Source organism: Rhinoderma darwinii, chromosome 5 (genome assembly GCF_050947455.1).
Source record: "Rhinoderma darwinii isolate aRhiDar2 chromosome 5, aRhiDar2.hap1, whole genome shotgun sequence".
Classification (NCBI taxonomy): Eukaryota; Metazoa; Chordata; class Amphibia; order Anura; family Rhinodermatidae; genus Rhinoderma; species Rhinoderma darwinii.
Genome location: NC_134691.1, coordinates 331,034,277 through 331,050,619, shown reverse-complemented (window position 1 = coordinate 331,050,619; position 16,343 = coordinate 331,034,277). Strand labels below are relative to the sequence as shown.

General features: G+C 39.8%; 1 protein-coding gene across 1 annotated transcript in view; it reads right to left on the bottom strand.

Moving 5' to 3' along the window:
• Window positions 1-6,266: 6,266 nt before the first annotated feature.
• ASNS (asparagine synthetase (glutamine-hydrolyzing)) overlaps window positions 6,267-16,343 on the bottom strand; it is a 51,481-nt gene continuing 41,404 nt past the window's right edge. The window contains exon 12 of the mRNA XM_075827738.1: window positions 6,267-6,571. Within this exon, the coding sequence (XP_075683853.1) occupies window positions 6,362-6,571 (210 nt within the window). The 3' untranslated portion in view covers window positions 6,267-6,361. The remainder of the gene's footprint in view (window positions 6,572-16,343) is intronic.

Genomic DNA, 16,343 nt, shown 5'->3' with positions numbered 1-16,343 from the left:
CTGTGAGCGCTGGCTCGAGTCTCCTTCCTAGGAGACGCCGGCGCTCACATCCGCTCCGGTCCACTGTGTCCTGTAGAGTGCATGCGCACGCTCGTGCCCGGCCTTAAAGGGCCAGCGCGCGCACAAATGGGAGTCATCATCAACTACCCATGATTCCATGGACTATAAAAAGGGCCCTGCCCTTCTGATCCTTGCCTGAGCGTTGTTAGTTTATCCCATGTCAGACTTGCAAATGGTACCTTAGTGTTATCCTGTTCCAGTTGTTACCCGTGCCTTGTTACCTGTGTTCTTGTTCCTAAGCCTATTAGTGTTGGAGTTGTGTCCCTACTGCAACTGCTGTCATCTTCCGCGTCCAGTGTGATCCGCCACGTCTGGCGTAACCTGCTGCATCCACCTCCATCCGTGCCAAAGCCTCGGCCACTGTCTGGACTATTCAGGTACCCTAGTGCGGGGCTTTGTATTGCTGGGGTGCTCGTTTGTTTGGCCAGCTGCCTCCCCACTACAGCGGTGTGGCCTAGTGTGTCCACACAATCTCTCGTCTGTGTAAATAAAGATCTAAAAATATTCCCCATGAAATAATTATTTTACAACTTTTCTTTTCTTTTCTGTACAGTTCCTATGTTATTCCTCCTGGAACCGCAATACCAATACGGTCATGTGCATGATGGCTTACATGACCATTATATAACCTCAATGTTTGCCTGTAGGTAAAAAAAAGGTTCACAACACGTTCAGAATTCTTGTGATCGCCACATGTCCCACATGACTTTACACCCAATAGGAAATTATTGAGGAAAAGTTAACGTGGAGCCCTACCCTAGAACCCCAATTTTACGTATTGCTTGGTGTTTGGTGTGGGGTGCTATTCCTGCGCAGTGTTGGCTCTGCTTTGTGTGGGCCTTGCTTTTTTCTCTATATATGTATAAGCTGCACATGAGGGCACACACACTGACTGACAGGGACATGATAAAGAGGGAGGAAAATCTAAGAAACATACTGATGTAGTCATAGACTTGTAAACTGAGGAGAAGACCAGGAGACCGAGCTGCAGCTCCACAAATTATCCAGCTTGATACGAAACAGCTGAGTTTTGGCGCAAAATAATTAAAGGCTATGTACACCTTTGAAAACTATTTGTTTTTGGGGTTTTGTAAAAGATAAAACTGTATCAGTGTGATTGGTGCAACTTTCTAATTACTTTTTATTAAGCTTTATTAGATACAGCTGCTTTGTATCCTGGATACAGAGCAGCTGTACATAGCGCTGAGACTTTTATCCGTCAGTTCTGCGGGACTGTCAGGTTCAGTGAGAGAGCGTGTCCTGCGTGTCTCTGACACACAGGATCGAGCTGTTACATCATAACTTCATAACTTAGATGTTATCGATTACAGGTGGATCCACGCAGGACCCGCTGACAGTAAACCCGTCAGACCCGCTGACCTGATGGATTAAGGTCTCAGCGCTAGATACAGCTGCACCGTATACAGGACACATAGCAGCTGAATCTCAAAAAGTTAAAATAATTTATAATAAAAAGTGATTAGAAAGTTGCACCAATCACACTGATACACTGTTTTCTTTTTTAAAAAGTGTACAAAAGTTTTTCTGATTATATTCTACAAGTCTGTGCACTTCATCAAAGCACCTACGGTTTCATGTTCTTCAGTGCTGAATGCTTTTTCATGATGCTTCATTAGAGCACAGCGTAGCCATATTGTCTATGTGAGTCTGAGGTAGTAGTCCAAAATCCACCTCCTGTCTCATCAGAGACTCAGGCAGCTGCACTGTCCCCCTTGATTTACACTGAAGCACAGTATTCCTTAAGCTCAAGCTCACTAGGTTGTTAGTACATGGAGAGCTGGTTTATATTAAAGCAAGTACAAAATGACAGGTGTATATATGTGTCTGCTCCTCTTACTAGTTTTGAAGGGCCTCTGCTAAACCTTTACATTTAATCTAACGTGATTTCTTTAAATCCAAGCAGACGCTGAAGAACATTTATTCTGGAACATTTGTGCTTTGCTGGTCAAACTTTCCATATAGAAAACGATACAGTAAACTTCACAGACCATATGGATGACTTATTTATGCTGCAAATAGCAAAAGCAAACAAATAATCTTAGACCTAGCAAATAATAAAATCATCCTATACTTCAAGGGTATTAAAGGTCGAAGCAAAGGTCACTAGAGGACGTGTCAAACCAAGGTCCTCACAGATCATGTCCATAGAGAGGAAATACAATGGAATCATAGGCTTCATTCACATCTACGTCAGGGTCCCGTTCTGACGTTCCGTCTGAGTTTTCCATCAGAAAGGGACCCTGACTGAAACAAATAAAAGCATAGGTTTCCGTTTGCATCACCATTAGTTTTAATGGTGACAGATCCGGTGCCAATGGTTTCCGTTTGTCTCAGTTGTGCAAGGGTTCCATCGTTACACTATTGATTCCATCAAAACGACGGAACCCTTGCACAACTGAGACAAACGGAAACCATTGGCACCGGATCCGTCACTATTGAAACCTATGGTTTCCATTTGTTTCAATCACGGTCCCGATCTGACGGAAAACCCAGACGGAACGTCAGAACGGGACCCTGACGCAGATGTGAACGAAGCGTTATAAGCGTAAAATACAGATATTATGGTCACCCCCTTGAGGTCACCGCCATTAGACCTGTGAGGTCACCTTCATTAGACCTTTGAGGTCACCTCCATTAGACCTGTGAGGTTACCGCCATTAGACCTGTGATGTCAACACCATTAGACCTGTAAGGACACCACCATTCAACCTGTGATTTCACCACCATTATACCTGTGATGTAACCACCATTAGACCTGTGCGTTCACCATTAGACCTGTGATGTCACTACCATTAGACCTGTGATGTCACTACCATTAGACCTGTGATGTCACTACCATTAGACCTGTGATGTCACCACCATTAGACCTGTGAGGTCATAACCAATGTTCCCTCTAAGTCTTGACAGCTCCTGAGCGGGAAAGTTAGGGAGCAGGGCAAGTCTCCATCAATGGTGGACGATGTGATGACCAAAAGTAATACCCCCAGTAAACGCTAATATAGCGGCTAAATAAGAGAATAAAAACTTATATTAAATTAGTTTTAATTACTTTTTAAATACTATAATATTACAAGTCCAGCAGTAAAATAGACAGATATAAACACCAAGTATAGGCATCAATGAGAGAATCCCTCTTTACACCACTGTCCCTATAGATAGCTCCACACAGACCCCTTTATAGATAGCGCCACACAGACCCAATGTAGACACCATCACACAGCACCTGTAGATAGCGTCACCCCCCCTGTAGACAGTGTCACACACCAGCCCCCCTGTAGATAGCATCACACACAGACCCCCTGTAGATAGCGTCACCCCCCCTGTAGATAGCGTCACCCCCCCTGTAGATAGCGTCACCCCCCCTGTAGATAGGATAGAGCCACACACATCCCCCTGTAGATAGTGTCACCCTCTTGTAGATAGCGCCACACACAGCCCCCCATAGATAGCATCACACACAGACCCTTGTATATAGCATCACACAGCAATCCCCCCTCCCCTTGCAGATTGTGCCACATAGCAATCCCCCCTCCCTTTGTATATACTGCCACACAGCAATCCCCCTCCCATAGTATATACTGCCACACAGCAATCCCCCCTCCCCTTGTATATAATGCCACACAGCAATCCCCCTCCCCTTGTATATAGTGCTACACAGCCCCCCTCCCCTTGTATATAGTGCTACACAGCCCCCTCCCCTTGTATATAGTGCTACACAGCCCCTCTCCCCTTGTATATAGCGCAACACAGCCCCTCTCCCCTTGTATATAGTGCAACACAGCCCCTCTCCCCTTGTATATAGTGCAACACTGCCCCTCTCCCCTTGTATATAGCTCTACACTGCCCCCCCTCCCCTTGTATATAGCGCAACACTGCCCCCTCCCCTTGTATATAGCGCAACACCCCCCCCCCCTTGTATATAGCACTACACAACAATCTCCCCCCTGTATATTACCACGCAGCTCCTTCAAAAAAAAAATGTATTCTACTTACCTTGCCCCGTTCCCGCAACGGAGCATTACATTGCCTCTCGGGCGGGACGCTTGCGCAGACCGCCGTGATGATGTGACATCATCACGCCGGCCTGCGCTGGGAGTCTTCCCTGCGCTTTATAGGCTGCAGGCCTAATATGGCCTGCAGCCTATAGTGTTCATTTGTATGTGCGTCCTGAGGACGCACATACAAGTGAATGTGGCTGTTGCTAGCATCAGAGCCCCCTCCGGTGCCAGCGAAGCCACTGCATCCGACTGCCGCCCGTGACAGTGCATGGGCTTTAAATTTTAGTGAGCGGGCGGTCCGTGGAAGGTGTGAGGTCAGAACCATTAGACCTGTGAGGTCACCACCATTAGACCTGTGAGGTCACCACCATTAGACCTGTGAAGTCACCACCATTACACCTGTGAGATTATCACCATTAGACCTGTGAAGTCACCACTATTAGATCTGTGAAGTCACCACTATTACATCTGTGAAGTCACCACCATTACACCTGTAAGATTATCCCCATTAGACCTGCGAGGTCACCACCATTAGATCTGTGAAGTCACCACTTTTAGACCTGTGAAGTTACCACTATTAGATCTGTGAGGTCACCATCATTAGATAGACGTCACCACTATTACCCCTGTAAGGTCACCACCATTAGACCTGTGAGGTCAGGAGCCTAGTGACCAATCCCATCTCATCAAAGAGGTAAGAGGCATGGAGGGATTCCTGCCAATTTTTGGGTGGGCTGGAGGTTTGCCAAGGGTGAGCATTGGGAAGGTGTGGGAATGTAGTTAGTTTTGGGCCTTCACAGGAACGGGACAATGCCATGATTACTATGTACCAGTCACCTATATACAAAGGCCAACAACCTACCTATTTTTTTATGCAGAGAGGACAGCTGGTGACCCGTCTCAGAAGATGGCCGGATTTCTAATAGCTGCCCCTGAATGAAGTGAGAATGAAGAGCTCCTTTCTCAGTACATACCTATGGTAAAATTCCTCTAATCTGTCATCCTTTAGTCCTTAATTCCTGAAAATTTAGCATAGGACAAGTATATTCTCAAAATGGATAATGCCAACCTGTTAAGGGTCCACGAATGACTTGGGTAAGTCGGGAGGGGACTCTCTGACAAAACTCAAAATCAGTTCACCCCTCACCTGGTGTTGGTTTTTAGTACCAGTCCTTTCTTTAGGGCCAGTACATAGAACAGATGGGGTACATTGCAAAAATGAAAATCAGTTCCGCTGCTATTGCAGGATCACACCATCCAGAGAAAGTGAGGACCAAAACTTGTTGCACCCCTCCCCCACCTTCCAATTCTTTGAAGAAGATAAAGGCAGCTTCATCCTCTGGATGTTTTTTACTCTACCTGCCATAACAGTCAAGGAGTGGGTCCTATGCAGATTCACGTAGCATATAGGTAATGGTAGGGTCTAGCCCCCCTGCCCTTCTCATGGGCCTTACAGAAGCTGTAAGTGCTGCCTCTATAGCGTGTATGGCCATGGCCCACATTTACTTGCCCCATCTCATACCATCTATTTTTTGGGAAAAAGGCATCTTGACCCTCATGCTGGTTAAATCCACTTTCAATTGGGGAGAACTGCAAGTTCAGATCAGCCATGTGGAAGGGGCCCATCTAAGCTGGGGTGCCAACCTCACCCACAGGGGCTGCCTCTATGGTATGCATGACTTGGTATACACTTGCTTGGCAGGTTCACATCACCTATTGAAAGGAGGCTATCTAAGCTAAGCTCCCTCCAACCCTCCACTGGCTCATACAACCCACAAGGGCTACCTCTATATAATGTATGGCTTTGGCACGCACTTGCCGTCCTACTCATCTCTTGTAGAAAAGAAGGTCTTTCGGGTTCACCACCATTTTCTTTGAAGAGGGGAGCCCTGACAAGTTCACATCACCCATCGAAAAGGAGGTCATGTAAGCTAGGGTTCCCCCACTTCTCCACTGGCCCATAACACCCACAAGGGCTGCCTCTATTCTATGTATATTTTCAGCTCTGCGCCTCCATCCAGATGACAGATTTTTCAGCAAATGATTCGCGGAGTGGGAACCCCCAGACCATAATTTGTTAAATTCCCTCTAATATCAGAATCTGTCAATCAGGAGGTGGAGGTGAATGCATTAAGTCCATCAGTGGATGAAGTCTTGGAGAAAAATTACCCATCATTCTCGTGAACATTTATGTGTAATCCTCTTCACTGAGTTTTTATTGTAAAGTAAAGAATTTATGGAAAGTGGGAATTTAAGATTTTTTTCTCAAGGTTGAATGAACTTTATGCATTAATATCAGATTTGTAATGTTTGAGTGTTCGGGCAGACGGGTCGGTGGCGTGGATCCATCGAGGCATCCAGTAATGAGTCAACCAGTCAGCACGCTCCGGGTAATACTTCTCAAAGATCTGACGATAGAAGTAACCTTCCTTTGTCTTAGGAGGATTAAAGGGAAACTTTTCAGGAGACTTCTCCAGCATCATGTCATCCACCTGAAGATAAAGATCCAGGAAACAATGGTCATTCAATCAGCAACAATGTATCTAATGGAGGGTCCATCAGCTCTCGATAACATGGATAATGGGTTTTCTCACAAATTTAAGTGCAGCCCATCATAAATTGGTTGTTCTAACCAGTTTCTTTGGTGCCATGGGAGCTGTACAAGCAGATGTAGCAGAGCCGAGTTTGTTATTAGGCTGGGTTCACACGTGGCGGAATTTCACTTGAATTCCGCTGCGGACACTCCGCAGCGTTAATCCGCAGCGGAGCCGTTTCTCCATTGACTTCCACTTAAATTTAGAAGTGTTCGTTTAGACGATGCGTAAAATTCCGCTGCGGAGCATAGGCTGCGGAGCTGAATTTGGTGTCCGCAGCATGCTCTGTCTGTTGCGGAGCAGTGGCGGACTGGTTGCGGACTCATGGCGGAATTTCTCCATTGACTTCAATAGAGATTCTAAATTCCGCAATGAAGTCCGCAGCTGTCATGCACATGTTATGTGTGCTGCGGATGAGTCTTGCTTTTTTAACATGACATTTCTTCATTCTGGCTGGACCTATGTATTTCTAGGTCTACAGCCAGACTGAGGAAGTCAATGGGGCTCCCGGAATTACGGGAGCGTTGCTAGGAGACGTCAGTAAATAGTCACTGTCCAGGGTGCTGAAAGAGTTAAGCGATCGGCAGTAGCTGTTTCTGCCCCCTGGACAGTGACTACCGATCCCAATATATAGCAACCTGTAAAAAAAAAGAAGTTCATACTTACCGAGAACTCCCTGCTTCTGTCTCCAGTCCGGCTTCCCAGGATGACGTTTCAGTCTAAGTGACGGCTGCAGCCAATCACAGGCCAATCACAGGCTGCAGCGGTCACATGGACTGCCGCGTCATCCAGGGAGGTCGGGCTGGATGCCGAAAGAGGGACGCGTCACCAAGACAACGGCCGGTAAGTATGAAATTCGTTTACTTTCTCTAGGGAAAGTGCTGTCCCTTCTCTCTATCCTGCACTGATAGAGAGAAGGGAAGCACTTTTTCCGCAGTCCGCAGCAGCTAGTCCGCATCAATTTACTGCACATTTTGGGCAGATCCGCAGCCGTAATCCGCAACCCGGATTAGGTGCGGCATTGATGCGGACAGTTGCGGAGGAAATCCGCCACGTGGGGGCATGCCCTTAATCACAACAAGTTACCTATTGTATGCACATAAAAGCACATGAAAAATTCAGCCCTACATAATCTATAGTTTGGAAAAACCTGTTATATTTACAAAGTCAATGTACAGATGAATAAGGGCTGAGTTTGTTATTTTGAATGATGTGCAGTAGTATTATGAATGCTATTTGTGTTTATCCATAAGACGGGGGGTAAAACTACCAAATTATCTTAACTCAAAAGGCAGTAAATTACTAAGAACATAATTACTATAATACTGCTCCTAAATACAAGAATATAACTACTATAATACTGCCCCCTATATACAAGAATATAACTACTATAATACTGCCCTCTATATACAAGAATATAACTACTATAATACTGTCCATATATACAAGAATATAACTACTATAATACTGCCCTCTATATACAAGAATATAACTACTATAAGGCTGGGTTCACACGTGGCGGAATTTCACTTAAATTCCGCTGCGGACACTCCGCAGCGTTAATCCGCAGCGGAGCCGTTTGTCCATTGACTTACACTTTAATTTAGCAGTGTTCGTTTAGACGAGGCGTAAAATTCCGCTGTGGAGCATAGGCTGCGGAGCGGAATTTGGTGTCCGCAGCATGCTCTGTCTGTTGCGGAGCAGTGGCGGACTCATGGCGGAATTTCTCCATTGACTTCAATGGAGAGTCAAAATTCCGCAATGAAGTCCGCAGATCTTATGTGTGCTGTGGAGCGTATTGGTTTTACTACCATGACATTTCTTCATTCTGGCTGGACCTATGTATTTCTAGGTCTACAGCCAGACTGAGGAAGTCAATGGGGCTCCCGTAATGACGGGAGCGTTGCTAGGAGACGTCTGTAAATAGTCACTGTCCAGGGTGCTGAAAGAGTTAAGCGATCGGCAGTAACTGTTTCTGCACCCGGGACAGTGACTACCGATCTCAATATACATGTATCTGTAAAAAAAAATATAAGTTCATACTTACCGAGAACTCCCTGCTTCTGTCTCCAGTCCGGCCTCCCAGGATGACGTTTCAGTCTAAGTGACGGCTGCAGCCAATCACAGGCCAAGCACAGGCTGCAGCGGTCACATGGACTGGCGCGTCATCCAGGGAGGTCGGGCTGGATGCCGAAAGAGGGACGCGTCACCAAGACAACGGCCGGTAAGTATGAAATTCATTTACTTTCACTAGGGAAAGTGCTGTCCCTTCTCTCTATCCTGCACTGATAGGGAGAAGGGAAGCACTTTTACCGCAGTCCGCAGCGGCTAGTCCGCATCAATTTTCTGCACATTTTGTGCAGATCCGCAGCAGAATCTGCAACGCAGATTCTGTGCGGCATTGATGCGGACAGTTGCGGAGGAAATCCGCCACGTGTGGTCATGCCCTAATACTGCTCCCTATATACAAGAATATAACTACTATAATACTGCTCCCTATATACAAGAATATAACTGCTATAATACTGCTCCCTATATACAAGAATATAACTACTATAATACTGCCTCCTATATACAAGAATATAACTACTATAATACTGCTCCCTATATACAAGAATATAACTACTATAATACTGCCTCCTATATACAAGAATATAACTACTATAATACTGCTCCTATATACAAGAATATAACTACTATAATACTACCCCTATGTACAAGAATATAACTACTATAATACTGCTCCTATATACAAGAATAGAACTACTATAATACTGCCCCCTATATACAAGAATATAACTACTATAATACAGCCCCTATATATAAGAATATAACTACTATAATACTGCCCCTATATACAAGAATATAACTACTATAATAATGCCCCTATATACAAGAATATAACTACTATAATACTGCCCCTATATACAAGAATATAACTACTATAATACTGCCCCTATATCTATAATACTGCTCCTATATACACGAATATAACTACTATAATACTGCTCCCTATATACAAGAATATAACTACTATAATACTGCTCCTATATACAAGAATATAACTACTATAATACTGCCCCTATATACAAGAATATAACTACTTTAATACTACCCCCTATGTACAAGAATTTAACTACAATAATATTGCCTCCTATATACAAGAATATATCTACTATAATACTGCCTCCTATATACAAGAATATAACTACTATAATACTGCTCCCTATATACAAGAATATAACTACAATAATACTTCTCATATATACAAGAATATAACTACTATAACACTGCCACCTATGTACAAGAATATAACTACTATAATACTTCCCCCTATGTACAAGAATATAACTACTATAATACTGCCCCTATATACAAGAATATAACTACTATAACACTGCCACCTATGTACAAGAATATAACTACTATAATACTTCCCCCTATGTACAAGAATATAACTACTATAATACTGCCCCAATATACAAGAATATAACTGCTATAATACTGCCACCTATGTACAAGAATATAACTACTATAATACTGCTGCCTATATACAAGAATATAACTACTATAATACTGCCCCTATATACAAGAATATTACTACTATAACACTGCCACCTATGTACAAGAATATAACTACTATAATACTGCCCCTATATACAAGAATATAACTACTATAATACTGCCACCTATGTACAAGAATATAACTACTATAATACTGCTCCTATATACAAGAATATAACTACTATAATACTGCCACTATATACAAGAATATAACTACTATAATACTGCCACTATATACAAGAATATAACTACTATAATACTGCCCCTATATACAAAAATATAACTACTATAATACTGCCCCTATATACAAGAATATAACTACTATAATACTGCCCCCTATATACAAGAATATAACTACTATAATACTGCCACCTATATACACGAATATAACTACTATAAAACTGCTCCCTATATACAAGAATATAACTACTATAATACTGCTCCTATATACAAGAATATAACTACTATAATACTGCTCCTATATACAAGAATATAACTACTATAATACTGCCACTATATACAAGAATATAACTACTATAATACTGCCCCTATATACAAGAATATAACTACTTTAATACTACCCCCTATGTACAAGAATTTAACTACAATAATATTGCCTCCTATATACAAGAATATATCTACTATAATACTGCTCCTATGTACAAGAATATTACTAATATAATACTGCCTCCTATATACAAGAATATAACTACTATAATACTGCTCCCTATATACAAGAATATAACTACAATAATACTTCTCCTATATACAAGAATATAACTACTATAACACTGCCACCTATGTACAAGAATATAACTACTATAAGGCTGGGTTCACACGTGGCGGAATTTCACTTAAATTCCGCTGCGGACACTCCGCAGCGTTAATCCGCAGCGGAGCCGTTTGTCCATTGACTTACACTTTAATTTAGCAGTGTTCGTTTAGATGAGGCGTAAAATTCCGCTGCGGAGCATAGGCTGCGGAGCGGAATTTGGTGTCCGCAGCATGCTCTGTCTGTTGCGGAGCAGTGGCGGACTCATGGCGGAATTTCTCCATTGACTTCAATGGAGAGTCAAAATTCCGCAATGAAGTCCGCAGATCTTATGTGTGCTGCGGAGCGTATTGGTTTTACTACCATGACATTTCTTCATTCTGGCTGGACCGATGTATTTCTAGGTCTACAGCCAGACTGAGGAAGTCAATGGGGCTCCCGTAATGACGGGAGCGTTGCTAGGAGACGTCTGTAAATAGTCACTGTCCAGGGTGCTGAAAGAGTTAAGCGATCGGCAGTAACTGTTTCTGCACCCGGGACAGTGACTACCGATCTCAATATACATGTATCTGTAAAAAAAAATATAAGTTCATACTTACCGAGAACTCCCTGCGTCTGTCTCCAGTCCGGCCTCCCAGGATGACGTTTCAGCCTAAGTGACGGCTGCAGCCAATCACAGGCCAAGCACAGGCTGCAGCGGTCACATGGACTGGCGCGTCATCCAGGGAGGTCGGGCTGGATGCCGAAAGAGGGACGCGTCACCAAGACAACGGCCGGTAAGTATGAAATTCGTTTACTTTCACTAGGGAAAGTGCTGTCCCTTCTCTCTATCCTGCACTGATAGGGAGAAGGGAAGCACTTTTCCCGCAGTCCGCAGCAGCTAGTCCGCATCAATTTTCTGCACATTTTGTGCAGATCCGCAGCAGAATCTGCAACGCAGATTCTGTGCGGCATTGATGCGGACAGTTGCGGAGGAAATCCGCCACGTGTGGTCATGCCCTAATACTGCTCCCTATATACAAGAATATAACTACTATAATACTGCTCCCTATATACAAGAATATAACTGCTATAATACTGCTCCCTATATACAAGAATATAACTACTATAATACTGCCTCCTATATACAAGAATATAACTGCTATAATACTGCCACCTATGTACAAGAATATAACTACTATAATACTGCTGCCTATAAACAAGAATATAACTACTATAATACTGCCCCTATATACAAGAATATTACTACTATAACACTGCCACCTATGTACAAGAATATAACTACTATAATACTGCCCCTATATACAAGAATATAACTACTATAATATTACTACTCCTATATACAAGAATATAACTACTATAATACTGCTCCTATATACAAGAATACAACTACTATAATAACGCCCTTATATACAAGAATATAACTACTATAATACTGCCCCTATATACAAGAATATAACTACTATAATACTGCCCCCTATATACATGAATATAACTACTATAATACTGCCCCTATGTACAAGAATATAACTACTATAATACTGCCCCTATATACAAGAATATTACTACTATAACACTGCCACCTATGTACAAGAATATAACTACTATAATACTGCCCCTATATACAAGAATATAACTACTATAATATTACTACTCCTATATACAAGAATATAACTACTATAATACTGCTCCTATATACAAGAATACAACTACTATAATAACGCCCTTATATACCAGAATATAACTACTATAATACTGCCCCTATATACAAGAATATTACTACTATAATACTGCCCCCTATATACATGAATATAACTACTATAATACTGCCCCTATGTACAAGAATATAACTACTATAATACTGCCCCTATATACAAGAATATAACTACTATAATACTGCCACCTATGTACAAGAATAAAACTACTATAATATTACTACTCCTATATACAAGAATATAACTACTATAATACTGCCCCTATATACAAGAATATAACTACTATAAAACTGCCACCTATGTACAAGAATATAACTACTATAATACTGCCAATATATACAAGAATATAACTACTATAATACTGCCCCTATATACAAGAATACAAGTACTTTAATACTACCCCCTATGTACAAGAATTTAACTACAATAATATTGCCTCCTATATACAAGAATATAACTACTATAATACTGCTCCTATGTACAAGAATATAACTACTATAATACTGCTCCTATATACAAGAATATAACTACTATAATACTTCCCCCTATGTACAAGAATATAACTACTATAATACTGCCCCTATATACAAGAATATAATTACTATAATACCACCCCCTATGTACAAGAATATAACTACTATAATACTGCCCCTATATACAAGAATATAACTACTATAATACTGCCCCTATATACAAGAATATAACTACTATAATACTGCCCCCTATATACAAGAATATAATTACTATAATACTAGCTCCTATATACATGAATATAACTACTATAATACTGCCCCTATATACAAGAATATAACTACTATAATACTGCTCCCTATATACAAGAATATAACTACTATAATACTGCCCCCTATATACATGAATATAACTACTAAAATACTGCCCCTATATACAAGAATATAACTACTATAATACTGCCCCTATATACAAGAATATAACTACTATAATACTGCCCTTTATATACAAGAATATAACTACTATAATACTGCCCCTATATACAAGAATATAACTACTATAATACTGCCCCTATATACAAGAATATAACTACTATAATACTGCCCCTATATACAAGAATATAACTACTATAACACTGCTCCTATGTACAAGAATATAACTACTATAATACTGCCCCTATATACAAGAATATAACTACTATAATACTGCCCCCTATATACAAGAATATAACTACTATAATACTGCCCCTATGTACAAGAATATAACTACTATAATACTACCCCTATGTACAAGAATATAACTACTATAATACTGCCTCCTATATACAAGAATATAACTACTATAATACTGCCCCTATATACAAGAATATAACTACTATAATACTGCCTCCTATATACAAGAATATAACTACTATAATACTGCCCCTATATACAAGAATAGAACTACTATAATACTGCCCCTATATACAAGAATATAACTACTATAATACTGCCCCCTATATACAAGAATAGAACTACTATAATACTGCCCCTATATACAAGAATATAACTACTATAATACTGCTCCCTATATACAAGAATAGAACTACTATAATACTGCCCCCTATATACAAGAATATAACTACTATAATACTATCCTTATATACAAGAATATAACTACTATAATACTGCTCCCTATTTACAAGAATAGTACTACTATAATACTTCCCCCTATAAACAAAAATATAACTACTATAATACTGCTCCTTATATACAAGAATATAACTACTATAATACTGCCCCCTATATACAAGAATATAACTACTATAATACTGTCCTCTTTATACAAGAATATAACTACTATAATACTGCCCCCTATATACAAGAATATAACTACTATAATACTGCCTCCTATATACAAGAATATAACTACTAAAATACTTCCCCTATATACAAGAATATAACTACTATAATACTGCCTCCTATATACAAAAATATAACTACTATAATACTGCCCCTATATACAAGAATATAACTACTATAATACTGCCCCCTATATACAAGAATATAACTACTATAATACTGCCCCTATATACAAGAATATAACTACTATAATACTGCTCCCTATATACAAGAATAGAACTACTATAATACTGCCCAATATATACAAGAATATAACTACTATAATACTGTCCTCTTTATACAAGAATATAACTACTATAATACTGTCCCTATATACAAGAATATAACTACTATAATACTGCTCCCTATATACAAGAATAGAACTACTATAATACTCCCCCTATATACAAGAATATAACTACTATAATACTGCTCCTTATATACAAGAATATAACTACTATAATACTGCCCCCTATATACAAGAATATAACTACTATAATACTGTCCTCTTTATACAAGAATATAACTACTATAATACTGCCCCCTATATACAAGAATATAACTACTATAATACTGCCCCCTATATACAAGAATATAACTACTATAATACTGCCCCCTATGTACAAGAATATAACTACTATAATACTGCTCATATATACAAGAATATAACTACTATAATACTGCCCCCTATATTCAAGAATATAACGACTATAATACTGCCCCTATATACAAGAATATAACTACTATAACACTGCTCCTATGTACAAGAATATAACTACTATAATACTGCCCCTATATACAAGAATATAACTACTATAATACTGCCCCCTATATACAAGAATATAACTACTATAATACTGCCCCCTATATACAAGAATATAACTACTGTAATACTGCCCCCTATATACAAGAATATAACTACTATAATACTGCCCCTATGTACAAGAATATAACTACTATAATACTACCCCTATGTACAAGAATATAACTACTATAATACTGCCTCCTATATACAAGAATATAACTACTATAATACTGGCCCTATACACAAGAATATAACTACTATAATACTGCCTCCTATTTACAAGAATATAACTACTATAATACTGCCCCTATATACAAGAATATAACTACTATAATACTTCCCCCTATATACAAGAATAGAACTACTATAATACTGCCCCTATATACAAGAATATAACTACTATAATACTGCTCCCTATATGCAAGAATAGAACTACTATAATACTGCCCCCTATATACAAGAATATAACTACTATAACACTGTCCTCTTTATACAAGAATATAACTACTATAATACTGTCCCTATATACAAGAATATAACTACTATAAGACTGCTCCCTATATACAAGAATAGAACTACTATAATACTTCCCCCTATATACAAGAATATAACTACTATAATACTGCTCCTTATATACAAGAATATAACTACTATAATACTGCCCCCTATATACAAGAATATAACTACTATAATACTGTCCTCTTTATACAAGAATATAACTACTATAATACTGCCCCCTATATACAAGAATATAACTACTATAATACTGCCCCCTATGTACAAGAATATAACTACTATAATAATAAAATATTGCTGACACCATGGAGTAGACCATTATAAGACAGACCCGTATTACAATTCTCTGTTCCATCACATCAATTTCAGATCTATTCTCTGGTATAACACTGAATAAAGGTCCACGGAAGGATTACAGAATTCCTTCAAACCTTATAACATAACAGTG